This window comes from Siniperca chuatsi, linkage group LG18 (assembly GCF_020085105.1).
Source record: "Siniperca chuatsi isolate FFG_IHB_CAS linkage group LG18, ASM2008510v1, whole genome shotgun sequence".
NCBI lineage: Eukaryota > Metazoa > Chordata > Actinopteri > Centrarchiformes > Sinipercidae > Siniperca > Siniperca chuatsi.
Genome location: NC_058059.1, coordinates 19,072,114 through 19,095,601, shown reverse-complemented (window position 1 = coordinate 19,095,601; position 23,488 = coordinate 19,072,114). Strand labels below are relative to the sequence as shown.

General features: G+C 38.8%; 4 protein-coding genes across 4 annotated transcripts; 1 reads left to right on the top strand and 3 right to left on the bottom strand.

The window, feature by feature from the left end:
• Positions 1–1,012: 1,012 nt before the first annotated feature.
• Positions 1,013–2,796, top strand: ppp1r3c2a (protein phosphatase 1 regulatory subunit 3C2, duplicate a). Its single transcript, XM_044173830.1, has 3 exons — positions 1,013–1,141; positions 1,289–1,372; positions 1,549–2,796. Exons 2-3 carry the CDS (start codon positions 1,359–1,361, stop codon positions 2,546–2,548), a joined length of 1,014 nt encoding a protein of 337 aa, XP_044029765.1. The 5' UTR covers positions 1,013–1,141; positions 1,289–1,358; the 3' UTR covers positions 2,549–2,796.
• A 3,633-nt stretch (positions 2,797–6,429) lies between these two features.
• On the bottom strand, positions 6,430–11,715 carry LOC122865927 (phospholipase A2-like). Its single transcript, XM_044174968.1, has 5 exons — positions 11,578–11,715; positions 7,867–7,916; positions 7,605–7,752; positions 7,386–7,519; positions 6,430–7,089 (listed from the first exon to the last, which is right to left on the bottom strand). The coding sequence occupies exons 2-5, from the start codon at positions 7,913–7,915 to the stop codon at positions 6,971–6,973; spliced, it is 450 nt and encodes a 149-aa protein (XP_044030903.1). The 5' UTR covers position 7,916; positions 11,578–11,715; the 3' UTR covers positions 6,430–6,970.
• Positions 11,535–13,460, bottom strand: LOC122865926 (phospholipase A2-like). The gene is made up of 4 exons (XM_044174967.1): positions 12,958–13,460; positions 12,696–12,843; positions 12,471–12,604; positions 11,535–12,170 (listed from the first exon to the last, which is right to left on the bottom strand). The coding sequence occupies exons 1-4, from the start codon at positions 13,004–13,006 to the stop codon at positions 12,052–12,054; spliced, it is 450 nt and encodes a 149-aa protein (XP_044030902.1). The 5' UTR covers positions 13,007–13,460; the 3' UTR covers positions 11,535–12,051.
• Positions 13,461–14,832: 1,372 nt separating this feature from the next.
• On the bottom strand, positions 14,833–22,749 carry prkab1a (protein kinase, AMP-activated, beta 1 non-catalytic subunit, a). The gene is made up of 8 exons (XM_044174555.1): positions 22,593–22,749; positions 20,869–21,051; positions 20,614–20,783; positions 20,208–20,301; positions 19,477–19,591; positions 19,055–19,188; positions 18,569–18,637; positions 14,833–16,790 (listed from the first exon to the last, which is right to left on the bottom strand). The coding sequence occupies exons 2-8, from the start codon at positions 21,016–21,018 to the stop codon at positions 16,713–16,715; spliced, it is 810 nt and encodes a 269-aa protein (XP_044030490.1). The 5' UTR covers positions 21,019–21,051; positions 22,593–22,749; the 3' UTR covers positions 14,833–16,712.
• Positions 22,750–23,488: the final 739 nt, after the last annotated feature.

The following is a 23,488-nucleotide window of genomic DNA, read 5'->3' as shown; positions in this document are numbered from 1 at the left end:
GAACAAATTTATCAAAAGGTACATTTCCAAGAACTTGATCTCTTCACTTCAGAAAATTTGATTGTTTGATCCTGTTGTGAATAAACCAGTTTCTGTGGCCAGCCCTGGGCAGCACCTAGAAATGATTTTAAGTCTCTGTCAGTTAGCTGCTGAACTTCATCCAGTGTTCAAACCCTGGAATGTGTTCTAACAGCTGCCTGGGGCAGCATGGTGAAAACTCCCAAACTGGTCTCAGCTTGAAACTGTTTTCAGCAAATTAGATATTTTCACTTTGTTACTGTGAAAATAACAATGGGCCTGTAGAAAACATGTTTAACTTGGAATTTTCCATAAAACTATTCCTTGCTAACACAGGAGTAATATTGAAATATATGACAAGGCCTGTGATGTTATCGAGTGCTGTGCTGTGTGCAATATCATGAATGCTTTATTACACCATACTAGTAATTAGCACCATTCTAGTACATGTTCAAGACAGTTTAAACTTCTTGGAATTTAATGTTGCCATGGTGATGAGAGCGGTTATTTAAATGGTTGCAAACTGCTATTTCACTGTTAGATGCCACTAAATCCTACACACTGCTCCTTAAGTAATGTGTTAAAGGAATAAATTGACAAAAATATCGAAGTATAGTATTCTGCATTCAATGACATTTTTGAGCCATTTATTTTTTAACCATGGTACAGGTGTAAAAATGCATGTCCCACAGTGTAATCATGAGTCCGTGTGTTTCACTTTTTTCTTTATCTTGAGTTCTACCCCAAAATGTACATGCTGTGAGTCTGATCTGCAGTAAATAAAACATTTAGTATTAGAATTTTCTTTATCCACAGTTAAAAGTTAAAATTAAAAGACATAAAAACACAACACAAGTGGATCATGGCAGCAGAATTCTATGAAATTAAAGCTTTGAGGCTCTACCTCCCATTAAACAGTACTTTAGGGGCAGGACATAAACAATGGAGCCTCACTTCATTGGCTAAACTCTACCCACACGCAAATGTGATGTCACTGAAGGTTCAGCCTCATTTCTAAATTCGCACATAAGCTCCAGAGAGAGAAGAGAAACACTGGAAGCAAGATCCTCTCTTTCTTTTGCTCTGTCCTTGATTTGATGAAACACATGGTGGCTTGCAGTCTGTAAGTATATTTTGCATTGAAAAATACCATCAATCCCATTTGTATTTTAGGAGCAGTTTGCAGTCATGTAGACAGCTCATTTTTTGACTAATTGTTTAGTTCAGTGAGAAGTTGTATTTATTTATTAAACCTGATTTCTGCTTGTAGATTATTCTGAACTTGCTGCAGCTCTCTGGCAAAGACAACAGACTTACAGTGTGATATCTACAGTCTGAAAATGAATTGTGCAAGGTAAGCTTTCATTGAACTCCTTTTACTGCATTTACACTGTGCTTTTGGTAATTACATTAACATTACCTGTCAGGTATCAGAGCATGTAAAAGTAGAATTATGCTAAAACAGAAATATGTGCAACCATTTCTTGTAACGACAGATCTCATTTTAACCCCATCATGTTTCCTTCTCAGAGTTCTCCATGCCCTTGGTAGTCACCCCCAGCCAGCTGTGATGCCAGTCGACCTCGCCAAGTGTCTGAGCCTCAGCCAGCGTCAGCCTCTTCATCAACTGCTGTCCATGTCTCCTCTGAGACCCACACAGCCTCGTCAGCCGACTGACTGTCCCCCGAGGGCCAGCCTTCGCTCTCCACATCACTCCTTCTCTTCCCCCTACTCTTCATCCTTACTGCTGTCGTCCTCCCTTGTGCCTCGGAGCTGTTTCCGCAGGGACAGCGGAGGTCTGAACAAGAAGCGTGTGGTGTTTGCAGACACCAAGGGATTGGCTCTCACTGCTGTGCGTCTATTTATCCCTGAGCCCTGTTCCCCTTCTTCTACTCTAGTGATGAATCCATCCTCAGCCAAACCGCAAGGCCAACAGTTGACCTCAAACAAACTGCAGCGCCACAAGTTGCGGCTGGGTTTCCCTCAGCCAACGCTTGACTTTAAAGCCTTCCTTGCACGTCTGCAAGAGATATGCGTACATTTGGAAAGCTGCAACATTTCAGAGCACTCCTTGAGTGGCAAAGTGCGTGTCTCCCATGTCAGTGTTGAAAACGCTGTGCAGATAAGGGTGACCTTTGACTCTTGGCGGAGCCATCATGACATTCCCTGCACATTCCTGCAGAAGCAGCGCTGTGGGGGTTCTGATATGGATGTGTTTGCCTTTGACCTAAGCTTACCAAAGAACATAGATCCAAAGGAGCGAGTCGAGTTTTGTGTGTCCCTCAGGCCTGGACCTGGCGCAACGCCACACTGGGACGACAACAGGGGGCAGAATTACAGGGTGTGCATGGAAAAAGATGGATCAAATGCTAACCAAGGCAATGCTAACCATTTTTACCCCACGCTTTCAAAACATCGGCCGCCATCGTGGCCTTCACATGTGTTCAGTAAGAAGAACTCTGCTGATCTTCAGAGGAGTTTATCAAGCAGTGCCAGAGCAGAGTGGAAAACTCTGTGTCCAACTAAGTAGAGAAATGAGCCCATACCCTCTCAACAGAGCTATGAAAATATGTAATATGTAATTAGCTTAATTAACAAATATTTAAGGAAGAGTTAGTGCTTTTAGATATGTATGGACTTTCTGAAATCTCCAGTGTTGGATGCTCTCAAGCCTGCTGTTCAAAAACAGCTCACCCACCTGAGCTCAACTTACCCTGCTGAAATGTGAATAATACATACTGCATTAATGTTCTGATTAAATCTATTTTTTTAAAAGCTTTTCCTTCTCTTTGCTTCCCTCTGTAGAAGTTAAATAATTTAGCACATGCCCATTTACAACAGCAGTTTTCTGCACTATAATATGTATTTGTGCATTGTAGCATGACACATAATAAGCCCTGATTAAGATACAGGGGCCCTAGAGGGAAAGTGAAAACATGAGACCTGTATTTGTCTGAGAGAAAACACATGTATCAGTACACAAATAGATTATGCTGTTCTAAGAACCTTTTGAACTTATAGCCACTAACCCATTTTCTCCAAGCATAGTGAATGAACAAATGAATGGCCTATGCTCATGGTGTACTTTCACAGAGACATTATTTCTCTTGGCTCAGCCTCAGATTTCTGGTGTGTCTTTTCATCTGGTACATCATGCATACCAGACAGAGTAAGTCAACAAACTGAAAGATGTTCTGGGCCAAGTGGCACACATGGTTTGCATGGGAGAGCCTGTTCTAGACACTCCCCTACCTGCTGTGAAAAGCAGAATAACATGCTGGGATCTGTTACTTCTTGTATTGTACGTGATTGGTATGGCAAATAGCAAGTAACTATGGCAGCATCAGGGCCAGCCATGTACATTGGATAATGCGTGGGTCTCCAGATGCACATAGGTGTTTACATCAGAATCAGAATCAGAATCACTTTATTGATCCCCAAGGGAAAACTCTTTTGTTACAGCAGCTCGGCTTTACGTCAGTGCACACAGGAATAGAAGTACTAGCAAAAAATATAATACACTATAATACAGGTCAGAAAATGAATTAAGTACCAAGTGGGTATAAGTATAAAATAAAATAAGTGTGAAGTACCAAGTGGGTTTACCGGTTGATGATAATAATAATACAGTATAAGGTAATTGTGCATGAACTGTCAAGTTAAGTGTAGCTTATTAAAGTTATAATGAGACGGAGGATATTGCACAGCAGTAATAGAGGTATGAGTAATATCAATGTCAAAAATGTCATGCAAGGGTGGAGTCATCATTAGATACTGTGGCAGCCACAGTGAGAAAGTATCTCCCTCTCCTTCTCTTGTTCTCTTTCTTAGTCACCTCTCGGTTAGACTTGTTTCTTTGTCCTTCACTTTCTTTTCTATCAGGCTAGTGTCCTCCCGGGACCACCGCCTTTGTAAATTATCACAGCTGAGTGATACCATCTGGAATGTTGCATGTGAGCGGTTCGTGTATGTAGCAGGTTTACACACCTTGTACCCAAAAGCACTTATTTATTTATGAGACTCAACAGTGTTGGGCTGGTGTCAGGTGTTAGATATCTCCCCTCTTAACATCAATGAGTGATGAGCTAAACAGAACCACAGAACAAGTATATCACAACTAGTAAACTGATGGATTTCTAGTTTTTCATCTGAGAGTACTATTACGTTTCCAAAATGATTCTTATAAACAGTTTGCAACTTGAAATTAATTACGCAATATTTGAAACAGTTTGGTCCAAACAAGTAAGTAATTCTTGAAGAGCTGCAACCAAAGCTGTAACCAATAGTGGTGGAAGAATTCGTACTCAGATCCTTTACTTAAGTAAAAGTAGAAATACCATGGTATAAAAATATACCATTACAAGTAAAAGTCCTGAATACAAAATGTTACTTAAGTAAAATTACAGAAGTCTTATCATCAAAATGCACATAAAGTATCAAAAGTAAAAGTATTCATTATGCAGAATGGCTCCTTTAAAAGTAAAATAACATGTTTTTGTCTTTGTCAGTAACAAATACATCTAAGAACAGTTTAATGTTGTCAAGGTGCAGCCAATTTTAGATACTTTTATACTACTGGGTAGATTATTACTATACCACTGCATCATATCATATAAGCATATCATGTGATTTTTTTTTTTAAATGGAAAAAGTAACTAGGAACTATAAATGTCAAATAAATGTAGTGGAGTAAAAAGTACAACAATTCCCTCTGAAAAGTAGTGGAAGAGAAGTATAATGTAGCATAGAATGGAAATACTCAAGTACAAGTATGTCAAAAAGTACACTTGAGTAAATGTACTTAGTTACATTCCACTGCTAGTAACCAATGCTTTACCAACAGAGGTAAATTGCAAAGCCTTTTGGCAGCCCATAATCTAAAGTCTAACCATTTACATTCACTGACCTGAGAACAAATTACATATATACAACATCACACCAAGAGAGTTCAGTCACACAAAGCAGTCATCACACTAATTAAAACAATCACTAATACTATTAAAACTAGCAGTAATAGGGGGCATCTTGACAGCCTAATTGTTAAGGCACACTGTATATGGTTTGATTCCAGCCATGGACCTGTGTTGCATGTCATTCCCCTCTCTCACTTCCCTTGTTTGCTGTCTACCTCTATACTGCCCTGTCCAATAAAGGCTAAACTGTGCACTGTAAACAGTGATGTTAGATAACTCATCTTCCTGTGCAAACACTGTTTTGGCATCAAGGTGTGAGTTATGGTCATCAGTTTGGACGTGGCTTCAGACAACAGGTCTCCTAGTCAATGTGAGGCACAAGCAGGTGCACTGAGCCACTTTTAGCAACCACAACAGCAAATGACACATAGTTACAAAGACATGCACACATTTAATGTATTAGGTTAGAGAAAGGCTTTTCAGTGGTCAATATCTATTTTTGTTCCTTGCATTTGTCATTTCTCACATTTTATCTTTGAGCCAGCAGCAGCCACAGCTGGCTGATGGCAAGCAGCCAGCTACCAGCTGCTGGTGCTTACAGTGCCAATGTTTAGTGTTGTCTGAACAATAGCCTGAAGACTGATCCAGTGACAAAGGGTGAGCTGCTGGCAGCCAACAGTGGTGACTAACTGAAAGCAAGACACTAGGCTGCAGTGACCGGATTTGTTTTATTCTGGTGCCAAATAATCTCAAAAGCAACCAAAATTTTGAACTAAAAAGAGGAAGACATTTTAGAAATAACTCTACAAAAGTAGGTGAAAACGGATTGTTTGTTATCCAACACTTTGTATTGTGGTTAGGAAATATTGTTGTTGCTTTAATGGGATAATGGTCGCAGATGGAAGAATTAAGACAGGGTTTAGATTGGCCCTTCCCAACTTCACAAAAGTAGCCATTGAGCAGTTGTTTTGCATACTGTAAACCTACATGAAATACTATATTTGAACATTTGTGAGGCCAGAAGAAGAGCCTAATAAGTGTCAGAGGGTCCGATTTGAGAAACTGTTCCCTCAAATTAGTTTTTAGATAAGAATGGTGAAATGGATTTAGAGACTTTCAACTTGATGAATAGGTAGACCACATAATAGATAGCAAATTAATTAAGAGTAAACTATTTGCAATTTCTATATGTATGTGTTATAATGTAGACATTTAACGTTTTAAGGTTTCAAGGTATCAAAATATGCATTTCAAAAAATAAATAAAAAGGCTATTATACATCAGCTTGCTATGTTGCTATGTAAGTTTATGTACAAAAATTATAAACGTAATATTACAAACTATTAATGTGTGGTCCACATTCAGGAATGGGGACTCTATGTGGAGGGGGGGGGCATTCCCCAAAGTGCCTTCACAACAACTTACTGATTTATAAAAACAAAAACTGTAAAACACTAAAATCCTCATTCAATAACTAAAATTTAAACATAAGTGCTAATTTCTAAGCAAATGCATTTTTATTATTTGATTAAATGCAAACATTACATAACAGGACTTTTACAGAAAGCATCCTAGGACAGCTGACACGGACAAAACATCACATGGCAGAGTCTCCACTATACTGTACTGATTTCATCCTGCACACTAGGAAAGAAAAAGGTAGACCATGTTGTCCTCTGTGGTAACTTGAGTTACGATTATACCGTTGAATAACTGGCCACCAGTAAACAGCATGTGAGATAAAATGAGATGCAGATCTAATTGTGTCTATTATCAGGATAACGTCACAATTACAAACCCAACAAGCGTAATTCAGCACATGGAGGGAATGATGGAGGGTTATAGGTCACCAAAATCACAGGGTACTCCATAAAGAAATCATAATATTATATAAGTGAGTGTATTAGGTCTATGTGAATATTTCTAATAAGCCAAGGATCCTTAACAAATTAACAAAATTATCTGTCACTTATGAAAACTAAAAAACTGATATTTCATGTCAAACCATAAATTCCTTATTTGATACAGTTGTGTGGTCTTTACTGACAGCGGTCGCTGGGCAGGTGCTCGTGCTCAGGGTTCCAAGGTGATATGGCAAAACACTCAGCTGCCTTCCTGTCACACTCACAGATGAACATCTCACATTCGTCGTTATTGTCTGAAGATGATAAAGAAGAAAGAACTGTGATCACCAAATGGTCAACAACCTATAAATTAAAGAAACTGAGAATAGTGTCAATTTGATTATAAAAGTAACAGTTCTCTCATCAACATTTACATCTTCCTAAATGAAATTAAATTTTAAGTTGCATTTCACACCTGCTACATTTACCTGAGAAAATAAGTAAAAATTAGTGATGGAAAAAAAAGCATATTACTGCAGGTTTTATGAGCAAATGAACAAGTTTATAAGATCAAGTGAGCAGGAAAATCCCGTTGTTTCAGTGTACTCACTGCCACAGGTGACCTTCTTGTTTTCCTTGTCACAGCTGTAGTCATAGAACTCGGTGTAAGGATTGTCGAAGATGGGCCAGCACTCAGGGTGTTGCATAGCATCATTATAACACTGGTCATGCACTTGGCAACACCTACAGGTCAAAAAGTCAAGTCAAATTCTGAAACAGACTGGACGTGGGTTTTTGTTATGTTGTCTGAGAGTGACTGAATCAGGACCTATCCAGATCATCCACAGGTGTGCCAGAGCCTCCTTTTCCACAGTAGCAGCCGTAGTCGGAGTAATCAAAAACAGGCCAGCTATCAGGCATCAGACACAGGATCATCCTTCTAAACTGGTTGAGTGCCTTGTAGTTCAAGGACTGGGCTGAAACACAACAAGTAGGCACAATCAGAATTCTATTTAAGCTCCACTAAAAGATGCATCTGTTCACAGCCACCATGCGTACAGATGAACTGGCTTTTGTCAGGTTGTACTTACCAACAGTGAGGCTTGCAGCCAAGAGAAACAGAGCCTGGAGGGTATTCATCCTGTAAGTCAGAAGGCCAGTCACAGAGTAGCTCTCACTCTAACATCAGGCCCTCTTTATATATCAAGTATGGGACCTTGATACCTGCCCCGTCAGCTGTTCCTACTACACAGGGTCACATGCCTCACAATGCCTGGACTCAGATTCAAACCAGCATGTAAATGCAGGTATAAATTCTCACTGAATGTTTCTGAACCCTGAGCTTTGTTGGTAAGTGTTTGATGTTCTGTCTAGACTAGAGTTGGTCAGCCTTGGGGTTATGGATCCATGTGGGGGGCACTAAATATGCCAGTGTTTTGTTTTGACTGAATCATCCTGGCTGGGGTGGCCTTGTGTCCTCTCCTTCAACTCCTGTTGGACATTGGAATTTGCAAATGTAAATAAATAAACTCTCTCCCCCCACATGAGCAGGCCCTCTCCCACTAGGTCTGGGGGTTGTTCAGGATGCGTGCCGGGGTGTGACCTCCAGACAGCTTCCTCCCAAGCGGCATGAGTGAAACTTTTTGTAAAGAAAAAAATGACTAAGGACACAAACAAAATATAAACTGACCGATGGGGGTTGTATCCAGTATATCACTGGCCACCTCCCCCAGGAAAACTCAACCTCCCAAACGTCCCCCACCTACCCAATTTTAAGGGTTTTGTTTTATGTTTTAAACCCACTCCCCCCTACTGCTCCTCTACAACTTGTGTGCGAACACACACACAGACAGACTTAAAATCCTACACAATAAGTGACCATCTTGCTTGCACTCAAGGGGGTTGACAAGTACCTCAGCAACACCAACAGTGAAATAGCAAGGGAGCAAGACTTGGGCCATGCAGCGCCTTGATAACCCCATCAGAACCCATCTCACAGTTTAACATTACGGAGCCCACCCTGAAAGAGGTTGAGGAGGTTGTCAGGGCTGCCAGAACTATCTTGGTACCTGGCCCCATATGTTGAGTGCCATATGTTGTCTACAAGAGGTGCCGCAGACTCCTGCAGTGACTGTGGAGAACCATGAAGGTCATCTGGAGGAGGGGGAAGCTGGCCCATTAGTGGAGATTCGCAGATGGTGCCTGGATTCCAGAGGAGGACAGCTCAAGTACCATCGAGCAGTTCAGGACAATCTCACTCCACAGTGTCGAGGGCAAAGTATTCTTCAGTATTGTTGCCAGATACCTGACAGGTTCTCCTGAGGAATGCATACATCGAAGGTGTCAGGATGCATCGAGCATACAGGAGTGGTCACCCAGCTGATCTGGGAGGAAAGGGAAGGCAGAGGAGACCTGGCGGTTCTGTGGCTGGACCTTGCCAATGTCTACGGGTCAATCCAGCACAAGCTAGTGGATACTGCACTGGGCCGACACCATGTTCCAGGCAAGATCAGGGACCTCATTCTGGACTGTTACAGCTGCTTCAGCCTGAGAGTCACCTCTGGAACATTGACATGGAATCGGCTGAAGAAGGGCATTATCACTGGATACGCCATTTCAGTGATCTTGTTCTCTTTGGCCAGGAACATGCTGGTCAAGTCAGCGGAGTCCCCCTAACCAAGTCAGGCATCCGTCACCCCCCCATCAGGGCATTCATGGCTGACCTGACGGGGACAACATCTGTGCCAGGCTGCAGATGGATCCTCCAAGGCCATGAGTGACTCAACAACAGGGCCCATATGAACTTCAAGCCAGCCAAGTTCCCTGGGAAGACCAGATCAAAGAGGCCTTCAAGAGAAAGAGGGCCAGGTATGACTTGTGGAAAGTCCTCCTGGAAGATTGCAGGTGGATATAGGAACATATTAATGGCCATGGTTTTAGAATTAGATGTTCAACAATCTCAAATGGGTATCATGCTGTCCACGTACTTTTGGCCAATTCCTGAACATTTTACTACAATTAGCCTACTAGTAATTGACAAAAATCTGGAACACGTAACCCATGGTTGTCTATCACTATGTGTATTTTGATGCAGATCTAAATCAGAACGCAGAAAAAACTGTTTCCAATGAGAGTTTCTGTAATTTAAATGACTAATGTAGCAGATCAAGTAACCTTAGTTGAGGGATGCACTCCCTAAAATGTATTTGTGCTGCCTAAATGGTTTAAAAATGGTGTCATGGGTCAGAAAAAGTTGATAAACCCTGGCCAGACGTTTGTAAGCTCTGTGTGTGACTGTGCATGACGCATCATGATCTCTATGAATGTCTTATTTGCCTTTTCATAAGTGTAGCGATATTGCCATGTATAAAGGGGAACGTGATTTTTAAACGGATAACAATTTACAAAATGAAGCTATTACAACATTTTGTAATAGTTGTAAGGACACACTGATAGAGTCATTCTGAAAATACGTATAGTCACTGTATCTGTAAGTTTACATTCACAGTACTATTTCAATTAGTTAGGTTAAACTTTCTGTAGACACTTTTGCATAATTATGTAATACCCTCATGTCCAATAAAGAGATAAACATGAGGCCAAACAACCTGCAAATTGACATTGTCCACCATATGTACAGAGAGATGAAAAGTCCCACACTAGGAGCAATGGTGATATGAATGGTGATGATATGGTGAGCACTCAGAGTTTGGGAGCAAAGTGCTCAAAGGCACATGTACTGTACAGTAGCTGTGGAGGAGAATGAAGAAATTATAGAAACGCTACTGTCACCAGCAATATAAAAGCAGTTGAAAACAGATCGTTACCCAATACTGTTTGTATTGTGGCTAGCTTATATTGTCGTTACTAATGGTAGCTGTTGGCAGAATTAATTATGGATTAGATTGGCCCTTCCCAACAGCACAAAAGTAGCCATTGTGTGGTTGCTTTGCATACTGTAAACCTACATGCAATACTATAAGTATATGTTTGTCAGGCAAGAAAACGAGCCCAGTAAGTGTCTGATTTTTAAAGAAACTGTTCCCTCAAATTAGTTTACATAACAATGGTGAAATGGATCTATAGATTTAAGTTATGTGGTCTGCCTATTCATCTTTTTTTCTAGAATAGATAGCAAATGAATTAAGAGTAACCTACTTGCAATGTGCAAATGTGTGTCACATTATAATGTAGACATTCAAAGTTTATAAGGTTTCAAAGTATCAAAATATGCATTTTAAGAGATCAAAACTATTGTGATATTGTACATCGATTTGCTTAAGTTTATGTACAAATAAATGATAACAGTAATATTACAAACTATTAATGTTTGGTCCACATTCAGGAAAGGTGAGCGTGGAGTGATGGCGGGGGGAATCATCCACAAAGTGCCTTCACAAGTACATATTAAAAACTTATTTCTAAGCAAATACATTTGTATTATTTGCTTATGTGCAAATAGTATATTATATATGGGACAAAGCATCCTAGTACAGCTGACACGGACAAACATCACATGGCAGACTCTCCACTATATGGTACTGATTTCATCCTGCTCACTAGAGAAGAAAATGGTAGACCATAGTGCTCTCTGTAGTAAGTGGAGTTAAGATTATACCCAAAAAAAATGGCCACCAATCATGATACTGTGTAAGTAAATGTATACGGTCTGTGAATATTTCTAATAAGCCAAGGATGTTATGTTTAAGTGTCAAGCCAGGAAACAGAGAGAGGACCCAAACGCAGACAGCAGGCAGAGTAGGTTCAGTTCAACGATTTTTAATGAAATGTACAAGGCTTACTCGGGTTACAGGGAGGCAGGGGTCACAACCAGGTAAGCAGTCCAAAATAAGTAAACAAGTCCAAAAACAGAGCTTGCAAAGTCCAAATTCCAAGTCCACAAACAAAGTCCACGAGGAACAGAGCATAAATCCCAAAACACAGAAAATTAGGGTTGGGAAGCTTAACACAAGTACAACAATGAGCTGACACAGAACAAAGGAAGACACAGACTTAAATACACACAACTAGGGGGGGGGACACAAGACACAGGTAAAACTGATCAAGACACAGATGAAAACAATCAAAGCAATCAAAGACAGGAAGCAAAACTAAAAGACATGAGGGAAGGAGACTATTTCAAAATAAAATAGAAAATGACTGAACACAAACCCAAAACCATGACAAAGGATCCTCAACAAAATTATTGTGAAAACTGAAAAACTGATATTTTATGCCGAAGCATAAATTCCTAATTTGATACAGTTGTGTGGTCTTTACTGACAGCGGTCACTGGGCAGGTGCTCGTGCTCAGGGTTCCAAGGTGATTTGGCAAAACACTCAGCGGCCTTCCTGTCACACTCACAGATGAACATCTCACATTCGTCGTTATTGTCTGAAGATGATAAAGTAGAAAGAACTGTGATCACCAAAAGGTCAACAACCCTTTAAATTAAAGAAACTGAGAATAGTGTCAATTTGATTATAAAAGTAACAGTTCTCTCATCAACATTTACATCTTCCTAAATGAAAAGTCAGAAAATTAAATTTTAAGTTGCATTTCACACCTGCTACATTTACCTGAGAAAATAACTAAAAGTATAGTGATAGAAAAGGTTAAATGGTTTTATGAGCAAATGAATGAAGTTTATAAGATCAAGTGAGCAGGAAAATCCCGTTGTTTCAGTGTACTCACTGCCACAGGTGACCTTCTTGTTTTCCTCGTCACAGCTGTAGTCATAGAATTCGGTGTAAGGATTGTCGAAGATGGGCCAGCACTCAGGGTGTTGCATAGCATCACTGTAACACTGGTCATGCACTTGGCAACACCTACAGGTCAAAAAGTCAAGTCAAAACAAATTCTGAAACAGACTGGACGAGGGTTTTTTTTTATGTTGTCTGAGAGTGACTGAATCAGGACCTATCCAGATCATCCACAGGTGTGCCAGAGCCTCCTTTTCCACAGTAGCAGCCGTAGTCGGAGTAGTCAAAAACAGGCCAGCTATCAGGCATCAGACACAGGATCATCCTTCTAAATTGGTTGAGTGCCTTGTAGTCCAAGGACTGGGCTGAAACACAACAAGTAGGCACAATCAGAATTCTATTTAAGCTCCACTAAAAGATGCATCTGTTCACAGCCACCATGCGTACAGATGAACTGGCTTTTGTCAGGTTGTACTTACCAACAGTGAGGCTTACAGCCAAGAGAAACAGAGCCTGGAGGGTATTCATCCTGTAAGTCAGAAGGCCAGTCACAGAGTAGCTCTCACTCTAACATCAGGCCCTCTTTATATATCAAGTATGCAAGTATAGAACCTTAGGTCCTGCCCCATAGGCTGTTCATACTGTATAAGGTCACATGCCTCACAATGTACAGACCAGCATATGTAAAAACAGGAAAAATTCTCACACTCTCAACGTTTCTGAACCCTGAGCCTTGTTGTTAAGTGTTTGATGTTCTGTCTAGACTAGAGTTGCTAGAGAGAACTTTGACCAGCCAAGCAGCTGCATTCGGGATGAGCTGCAGAGGTGGGATGGCACATGCAGGCACACCAGCCAGGACCTTGTGGAAAGTCTCCCCAGAAGAGTGGAAGCTGATGTAGCAGCATAATAAAAGTGGGGTATGCGATTCTGGAGAAATCCAATACCATGACAAATACCATGATACAGAGCGAACAACGACACAGCAAGTAATGTAACTAACGTTAGCTAGGTTGTGGGTTAGCAACCTGACGCTACAGTTGCTGCTGCGAAGCTAACAGCCAGAGAGGACGAGACGGTTTCCCAGAGCCAGCACACCAGCTCCAGACAGCGATACTCACAACTCTCTATTATGGCTAACATCACAACAACAGCATATCTTGGCAAACTAGAAAGTAAGCTTAATGCCCGTGGGCAAGTCATTTGTGGCTCGGTCTGAGCCACTTTGTTTTTTTACCATTTACAGAGCCTATAAATGGGCTTATGGGTCAGAAAAGGTTGTGTGACTGTGCATGACGCATCATGATCTCTATGAATGTCTTATTTGCCTTTTCATAAGTGTAGCGATATTGCCATGTATAAAGGGGAGCGTGAAGCAGACAGCAATTTACAAAATGAATCATTATTTTGTAATAGCTGTAAATGCACTGATAGAATCACTCTGAAAATGTGTATAGTCACAGCATCTGCGTGTTTGCATTCACGGTACTATTTCAATTAGTTACGTTAAACTTTCTGTGGACACTCAGAAAAAGTTGATAAACCCTGGCCAGACGTTTGTAAGCTCTGTGTGTGACTGTGCATGACACATCATGATCTCTATGAATGTCTTATCTGCCTTTTCATAAGTGTAGCGATATTGCCATGTATAAAGGGGAACATGATCATTAAACGGATAACAATTTACAAAATGAAGCTATTACAACATTTTATAATAGTTGTAAGGACACACTGATAGAGTCATTCTGAAAATACGTATAGTCACTGTATCTGTAAGTTTACATTCACAGTACTATTTCAATTAGTTAGATTAAACTTTCTGTAGACACTTTTGCATAATTATGTAATACCCTCATGTCACATAAAGAGATAAACATGAGGCCAAACAACCTGCAAATTGACATTGTCCACCATATGTACAGAGAGATGGAAAGTCCCACACTTTAGGAGCACTGGTGATATGAATGGCGATGATATGGTGAGCACTCAGAGTTTGGGAGCAAAGTGCTCAAAAGCACATGTACTGTACAGTAGCTGTGGAGGAGAATGGTTTGGATTTTCCAGCACATCTGTGAATTCATAACAGTGATATGTCTTTGTTTTCATTTTGGCTCTAACATGACTTTGGCATTGTATTTATTACAGGTTAGTGAATATACTAATAATATGGGTCAATAATACTTAAAATAGTGTACAGTAAAATATTGTACTCTGACCCCCCAAAATAAAATTTTTATTTAAAGCATTTTGCAAATAAATTTGTTTCATGGTCTTTTGTATTTCTTTGTGAAGCATGTGCCAGTCAATTACTCATGACCTAAAGAGCCACAGCATGACCAAAAATAAAACAAACTGTATAGGAATTTGTAACTTAATCTTTAATACAAATGTCTCTCAGAATTGAAAATGTGTACACACCAGCATGGTTCAAAGGGTCAACAGCATTTTTAAAGACACTGCAATTTATTTCAAAGTCTAGCATCAGTCATTACCATGTTAGTTCTGACACAACAGCATAAGTAACACAAACAAATGAGACCTTCACTGAGGTGATTGTCAGCCTCTACTGGCCTATAGCATAGAATAAAACAAAAAGTTAAACCATGATCTCATTTGTTTATGACAATTATACCAAAATACCATATTTGACAATGATACATTGATGTAAATATATACTACAAATCATACCTTTAACTTAAAACACATTTCAATCCTTCAGACTTCATGAAATATATACAGACCAGTAACGGTACAGACAAAAATCTTAACTATAAAAATCATCTTCAGTAACTCTGTCACATGATCCTATGCTGGTCCCTTCATCAGTGTTGTGGTTCTTCAAGCCAGTGTTGGTCACATGACTGTTTTTTCATTCTCAAATATTAATTATATTTTGTTTCCTGTTATGTCTTTTTTCATCTGAATTCATCTGAATTCATCACTTTATAGAAACTGGTGCTGCTATTAAAGATTGGCAATGTTCCATGGCACAAACCAATGATGCCATATTGACTGAGCCAGCTGGGAACAACTATCTGGCGTGACTCTTAATTTGTGGAATGCATTTTCACTATATGAAAGAAGGAAAATTATGTTACTTGTGCAATGTCCACTAAACTTGCTTAGACGTTCAAAAGGGTAAGCATTATTCTTCTGATACATTGTCGTGCTGTAAGTTTACATACACTGTATGCATATTCTACTTTAAAAATAAATGTTTATCATTGTAGTGCAAAACTAATAAAATAATTATAAAGTTTAGACCAAATTAATTTCTCAAAAAATAATAAATTGCTATGGTTTTGGTCTCAACTACGTTGTCTTAATCCTAATTAATCATCTGCTCTTGTCTAAATCTTGACCACAACACTGCAACTAACTATAGAAGAGTTTTTGAAAACAAAACAAACTACATCATCAACCAAAGTAGGAAAAAAAAATACATTACTGTATACAGATGATAGAAAATATCTACTGTGCGCTGTGTGATTCTCACTAAAGAAAACTCAGCATTTTCTCAAGATAAACAGGCAAAAGAAAACTGGAGAACTATTGCAGTGCATTTTTTCCTTTTTTGACCATAACATTCACATTCTTGATTGTGCCGCTGTTGTCTTCTCAATCATGGGAAGAGCTACAGCAACCTCACAGATCTGAGGACTTTCAGTCAGATTTTCCCACCATTACCTGTCCTCTGTTTTGATCACAGACATTATCAGCATCCTACCTCATTATTATTGCCTCTCTCTGTCTACTAAGCAAAGATTGTGTTGTTGAAAACTACAGAGGGCAATCAGTGAACAAATAAAGGCAGATTATGTAGGATTGGAGTGACATTTATCATCCTAAACAGATGTGTATAATAACTGGGTATACAGTGAGTGTACAAGATATAATCTCAGGGATGAACCTCTTATTAGCCTTAGGTTAATCTAAGATTCTCATCCAGGTGACTGCTGGCCTTTCTCGAGTTTGGGTAAAGAATACAAGTGGTAACACATTGACTTGGGCCCTGTGTGTTAGAAGGACAATATGGATAATGTAATGTCATCATTTAAATGACCTCTTAAAGCAGATTTGTACTTCTTGAAGTGAAGTAACAGGTGAAACACATGAGCGATGTGGCCTGGATTCACCTGTTCTCTCTCTGTTATGGAAAGAACAGGTGGAGCTAATATTTTGTTACACTCAGAGTACAGTTAACACACTTGGACAGGATTAAAAAATCAGTCTTTGATCAGATGGGCTTATATAGTAAAGTGGTGACATACTTCTTCTTGTAGCGATGTGTCGCACTGAGCACCATTACTCCATCCTGTGACAAAAAAAGATAACATGTAGGAAAAATACACTTAAAAAACTCACACTTTCTAAACAATGAAATGCATCCTTACATCTTAGATACATGTGCGCCAATGGGAACATTGGTATCAGTCATACCATGTGCAGTGGTCACCATACTGTAAACCATAGAGATTAGTGGGAGGGCCACCCACTAATCTCGATGACCCGCTCTGCTCACTAATCCCCATAAACAATCAGGCAATATAATTTAGTCTACTACTACTACATTCCTGTTATTTTCATAGAAAGACTCTTCTGTTGTGCTGTGAAAGCTGCAATAGAGTCTACTGCTGTTAAGCAACCATTAATGGAAACAAGGAGACTTGAAAACATGTGAACCTTTCTTTTAAAAAGGTCTTTAACCCATGAACCACTGGGGGGCTTTTATTGTGAAGCATTGATGGAGGCTAGCAACTCATTGAAAATGATCTACTGTAAAATATGGACATTTTTCTGTGCTTTCTTGTTAGATCAGTTTTAACTATTGCAGCTGCTAACGAATGACTATATTAAGAGCTACAGGTGACGCGGTGAACCTTAAACCTTCCGACATGTCATTAATGTAAACTACACCTTTAAATGTGCTGTTCTTGTTGTATACAAAAAAAAATTCTCATCATGGGCTCTGATTACAGTTGCACTCAGTAGGGCTCAGGTATCCAATGGTATGGAAATTCAACCTATTTCGTCCCACTGAGCAAACGCTTCCTGAAATTTATGGACACTCCCCAATGTCCAATAATTGAACTTTTAAAGCAAAGACACATGACTTTTTATTTTATTTCTTTGAAGACAAAAATGTGGTTTTCTATTAGGCTTACTTAAGGTGAGTACCTATGAAATTATCCAATAAGCATGCCATTTAGCAGCATATATATATATATATATATATATTATATATATAATATATATATATATTATATATATAATATATATATATATTATATATATATATATATATATATATATATATATATATATATTATATATATATATATATATATATATATATATATATATATATATATTATATATATAATATATATATATATATATATATATAATATATATATATATATATATATATATATATATATATATATATATATATATATATATATATATATATATATATATATATATATATATATATATATATATATATATATATATATATATATATATATATATATATAATTATGTATAATTGTTTGATCAAAGTTGTAAAGCTCCTGACACCCGAGTCGCTTTCAAGAGAAGGCACATACTAAAAACAAAACTTACCATTACAGATGAAACCAACTGGAAAAACTGACCAGCTGCCAACTGATATGGAAAATACTGTGTGTGGTTTAGATGGGAATCCACTAGCAGAGTACAAATGTGAACTCTGCTGTGTTATATTTGTCCCTCTTTTAGTCTGCTGTTACTATTTATATCTCGACATGCGAGTCTAGTTTGTTTTTCCTGTCACAATGTGGGGAAAAAAGGGCAATCTGTCCTTCAGCTCCCCCGTTAGTAGCTTGTTATCGTTGTCGGCACTCTATAGATACAATCTGCTGTGCAGGCTACATGTAAGCTTGCTAGCAGCTGCAGCAGCTCGCAGTTTCTAGTAAAATTGCTAACAAAGCTGGCCATTTCTCAAGTGTCACCACAGAAAGTTTTCCCCACATTTCAGCAGCCACAAGACGCTGAAAAATAGAAAAAATAAATCTTTATGGTGTGATTCAAATCAACTTTAGACCTTACCTTAATGGAAAGAGCGTAGAGGTGGTTGAGCATGACATGGTTGGGTTCTGGGAGTAATGCAGGGTCACACTGGATATGAAAAGAAACAGAAGAATGTTGAACCAGCTTTTCTTTATCTTTCCATGTGCAATATTCATGTTTTCCACATTTATATTGTTTTCTGTAGATCTTTGGATACGATGCTTGTCTCATTTTAAGGATGTACTTTATCGACTACTGATGGTGTAATGGTCACAGGTGTTTGTGATTTGACTATTTTTATTTTTGATCGGTTGTTGCAGTAGAGAGTCTAGAGACAGGGACATTGTTTAGTGCTTGACAAGGTCTATGACAGAAATATTTTGACTATATCTCAAGTTAATGTATTTTAAGGATGTGACAGTAACAGCACAAAATAGAGAACAAGAAGTTCATTCTTTCAGGAAAATCCACAATGGAAATAACTGAGTGGAATAAGCCTCATTTAATTGCATTGCAGCTACTTACAGAAATTCCAGTGTCTTTGTTAAGGATGACCTGTAGCAGGTGAGGTGGTAGTATGGGTGGAGACTTAAACTTCTCTTCCTGTTTAGGAACATAGGCATCCTGATGATACGGCCCAGGAGGAGAGCTGGAAAGGTCTAATAAGGGAAAGGAGGAGAGGCAGAGCAATGGTGGAATAGTGTGAATGAGACAGAACATCATTTTCAAACATTTCCACAGACCTGTTTCGAAACCATGGCTTCTGTTCACATAGTAGCAACAACATTTTCAAAAATTCCACTACTTAGTTTTTATTTCTAAATTAACTCAAAGATTGCGGCAAATAATTTAATATGATGTTTACTAATAGTAGCTAGACATTGTGACCAGAGTGACCAAATATTAAGCAATAACAAATAAAAAATAGGGGGGTTGTCAGCACTCACCTGACATGTCAGAGCATTTCTGCGAGTCTACCATTAGAGCATCGAACACCTCAAAGTCAGTTTTCTTCACCTGGATGATATTGTTGACTGTCCCAAGCTGACTCGTTATAACTGGCTGTGAGGAAACATGAGACAGTCAAATTCACAACTAAAGCTGAAAAGTATAAACCAGCCAGACACAGTATAATTTCTATGATAAATAACCTCTGTTTAAGTTAAAATTTGATGAAACAAACACCTACAGCAAATTACAGGCGAAAAGTAATTAAACGAGCAAGACCTCCAACTTTGTCTTTCAAAAATGGCCCTGACTGCACAATTTGTCAAGCTTACAGGACATATGTTGAATTATTTGTGTCACTGGATTTCTACAGAGAAAAAGGATAAGCTTGGTATTTGCAAAGTATAATAGATATGGTCTCCCTCAGACTGCCAGAATTCTCACAATCTACACTTGCCAACTTTAGACCGACCAACAGGTTATGTACTACTGATTTTACTACAACTACTTTATTTACTAACTACTTACACAACTACTTTATTTACAGACACTGATGGTAATAATTACAGGAAGTTGTAGAGGAAATTCCATGGTAGAAAATTCCCAGATGAGAAGGCCTCTACTTGAACTGTAGGGCAAAATCACAACTGCAACATCTTTTCTAGTTGCATGGTGATCAAAGCGCTTGTTTAACAAAAGGTCATATTCAAGTGTGAGAATAATTGCTGACCTCAGCTGGGTCGTGGGTCCACTGGCCATCCACGTAAAACTTGTATTGATGCTCCCCTTCAGGTAGATCAACAATGGCCACAAAGGTGTTCTGACTTTGACAGATGACAAGACAGAGCATTTGGCACACAGGTGAGTTAGCATAGTACTTCTCTTTGAATCTTCAACCTCATCAATAATATACATGCCCTCTAATCACTGTGCTGAATTTAAAGTCCAGAAAGCCATTCTTACTCCCAGGCACTTAAGAGATATAATGAAATTTTGGGTATCAATATAACAACCAGTTGTTTCATGAAAAACTGTTGTATTTGAGTGTTTAAGTAATAAGTATGGAAGTATAACTGACAAACTTTCACGATAGACCGAAAGAACATACTATCTCAGGGTTTAGGACGCCCCCTCACCTTCTAATAAGGGGAATCTTGTTGGCCCAGTTGTTGAAGGATCCAGAGAGGTAAACCTCCTTGCCATCTCCAGTCCAGCGAAAGACTGTTGGTCGGTCTAAAGTTGGTCCTTTGTCGTCTGCTTCTAAGTCTTGCTGCCATGCAAGGAACTCCTCTTTCTCTAAAGGAGCCTAACATACCCAAACAACCACCATTAATTTACCTAATGTACAAAAGTATAAGATAAACTGTCTCTGAGAAAGCAGCACAACTTACTTTCATGTCTTCACCATGAAAAATATCTGCATCCTCGGGGCTATCCATCAGGATTTTTGGCCTCTCTCCCTCCTTGGTACCTCGGCTGTCCCGCCGCTGAGCCTTCTCCCCCTGGCCCATGGCAGCCCTCTCACTGTTTGTATTCCCCATGGCTTTGTCTTCTTGTAGGCTGGTACAAGGTCACTGTGAGTAGGAGTTTTGAAGCCAACCAGCAACTCAGAAAAGACTGCACACGATCTGATTTTTTTTTTTTTTTTAAATAAGGTAATAAATCATTAATGGCTGCTACTGGAATACTGGCAACAACAAGACCTCATGACTCAAATGAGAAAGATAGTTTTTTTACTCCTTGGGCACTAAAGTTAAATGATTTACAATATAGCTTTATAAACAAGACATACTGTATGATCATAAAACAATCCCTGCAGCTGGGAACTGAAACAAAGTATTTTTCAACACACCAACCCATTGTTATTTTAGGCTTAAAATGATCCTTACATAACATTTCTTTCAGCATGACACCTTCTCTCTCTGAAGGACCAGTGTTTCGCTGGATACCCTATTTACTACATATCATATATTTGTTACATTACTCCGAACCATTTTAAGTGGTACAGTATCAAACTGTGTTTAAGTTTTTGAAAGTGTTTCCTATCTTAATTTAACTACAGTATAAAACTATATTTGCAGAGACCAGAAACCTTCTTGAGATAGAAGATCCATCACAACGAACATATAGGCTTTTATCTTTTTGTTTTCAGTGTGCACTGCCAGCTTCATCAAGCAAGCAATGGTAACATAACCTTGACAAAATAAAAGCAGATATGGCATTTACAGTAAGAGATTACCTATTTCAAGGACGTTTCAAGACAGTAAAAATTCAGTGTCATACCTTTGTGAAATGAAATCAAACCAACTACAGGAGGTGACAACTAGTTTAATTTAGAAAAAATACTGTTTAAAAGCAACGTGATGTCTTTCCCTACACGTGTTCTTGAGCCATTTCTTGATGATTCAATTATTACCAGGTGATTATTAGGTATGTGTTACTAATGCATAAACTCACTTTAAGGTGTTGCAAAAGGGTGGCACAACAAGTTTGCGAATAATCTGTGTCTGAATCAGTGTTTAAGTTTGGGCTGGTGTTCAATAGTTCAAATACTGCAGTTTTTAAAGAAAAAAATACGTTAATTTCCTGTCAGTGTCTGCTCATAAAAAAATAAATCAAGCTTTTGAGTAAAGTAACGCTACTCTTTCCACCACTAGCCATAGTGTTCTGACAATATTAGTGAGATGATAATATAAAACGGATGTAATATGACGCAGTGTAGTTATCTAGCATAACGGTAAGTTAACGTTACTGCAGTGCCACGGACGACTTCACTTACTGATGTTGACATTAGCTACCAAAGGTAGTGACCCTGGGCAAAGGCTGCCGTTACGTTAGCTCATCTTAAAACCCGGTGTGCAAGAAAATAAGCTCCATTACTAACTCTTGTGGAATTATAGCTTGTTTGCACGTATTAACTGGACTGCAGATAATTTAGTTCCAGCCAATGGTAACGTTACATGGTTTACTAAAGCTAACGTCAGTTAGCAGCTAGCATCAGTGCGTTGCATAGCCGGCTGAGCGTCCTGTTTACCTAAATAGTGCTACTGGCTGCTACATAGCAGTGATACCAATTTAAACAATAAATGCACTGACTGTAAATACAGCTTTTTACCTGCGAAGCGTTTACCGTCGAAGCAGTCCGTGTTAGCTCATCAGACCCATTTCATCGGAGCAGAAAAATAAACATTTTGTCACGCTAAACAAACCCGCCCCCTTGTTCGCGCATGCGCAGTAGATCGGCCATAAAAATACGGTGTTCTTGATTAAAAGCTACTGAATAACCACACATATTATAATTCCCCACATGCACGTATTAGCGTATAAACAGCTTATATCTCTGTCAATCTTGTAATATTTTATAATCACGGTCATAAAGTCTACAGCCCTCTGTAATGAGAGATGTAATTTTATGAACTCAACACTAGATGGAAGCGTAAGGCAAGTACAGTGACAATGTACAGTAAGAAAACAGTCTGCATGTAGTATGCTGATAAACGGGTAAGCCTTAATTTCTAATGTATGTAAATTGCATTTGTCTGTACAACTGAGGGATGTGTATGAAGTGCAACTGTTACAGATAGTGTACATCATAATTAATTACGTGACCTGTGCAACTCTTGCGAACTACAAAGGAAATGGTATATTGTATACTATGTAGGCTTTCATACAGCATATTGCACCATGGGTTGTTGGTTATGAGAAAAGAGTCCTATATATTCTGTTGCCACTGATTATTGATTTCTTTTAGCTGGCGACAGCTTATCTTCAGCTAAATTTAGACTGCTATTAGAAAAAGAAAACACAACAGCTTTGTGCCACTCTTGACATTTACCTTGGGTTTGTTCATGCGTCATGCGCAGTGAGTGAGTGCAACTTGCCATTCACACAAAAGGTCTTTAAGTGACCGTTGAACTATGGCGGTTATAAGGTTACCTTCAAAACTAAAGCCACACTTTGTTTCCTGTGAGTTCTGTAATGCCTCAAATATCAGACTCCACAGAGATGAGA

Coding starts and splice junctions, on each gene's coding strand:
- LOC122865927 (XM_044174968.1), bottom strand. CDS start 7,915: ATGAATACCCTCCAGGCTCTGTTTCTCTTGGCTGCAAGCCTCACTGTT. Junction 7,753..7,866: donor GGCTGCAAGCCTCACTGTTG/GTAAGTACAACC, acceptor GTTGTGTTTCAG/CCCAGTCCTTGAACTACAAG. Junction 7,090..7,385: donor CAAGAAGGTCACCTGTGGCA/GTGAGTACACTG, acceptor TATCATCTTCAG/ACAATAACGACGAATGTGAG.
- LOC122865926 (XM_044174967.1), bottom strand. CDS start 13,006: ATGAATACCCTCCAGGCTCTGTTTCTCTTGGCTGTAAGCCTCACTGTT. Junction 12,844..12,957: donor GGCTGTAAGCCTCACTGTTG/GTAAGTACAACC, acceptor GTTGTGTTTCAG/CCCAGTCCTTGGACTACAAG. Junction 12,171..12,470: donor CAAGAAGGTCACCTGTGGCA/GTGAGTACACTG, acceptor TATCATCTTCAG/ACAATAACGACGAATGTGAG.
- prkab1a (XM_044174555.1), bottom strand. CDS start 21,018: ATGGGGAATACAAACAGTGAGAGGGCTGCCATGGGCCAGGGGGAGAAG. Junction 18,638..19,054: donor ACAAAGACACTGGAATTTCT/GTAAGTAGCTGC, acceptor TTTCATATCCAG/TGTGACCCTGCATTACTCCC. Junction 16,791..18,568: donor TCTACGCTCTTTCCATTAAG/GTAAGGTCTAAA, acceptor TTTTTGTCACAG/GATGGAGTAATGGTGCTCAG.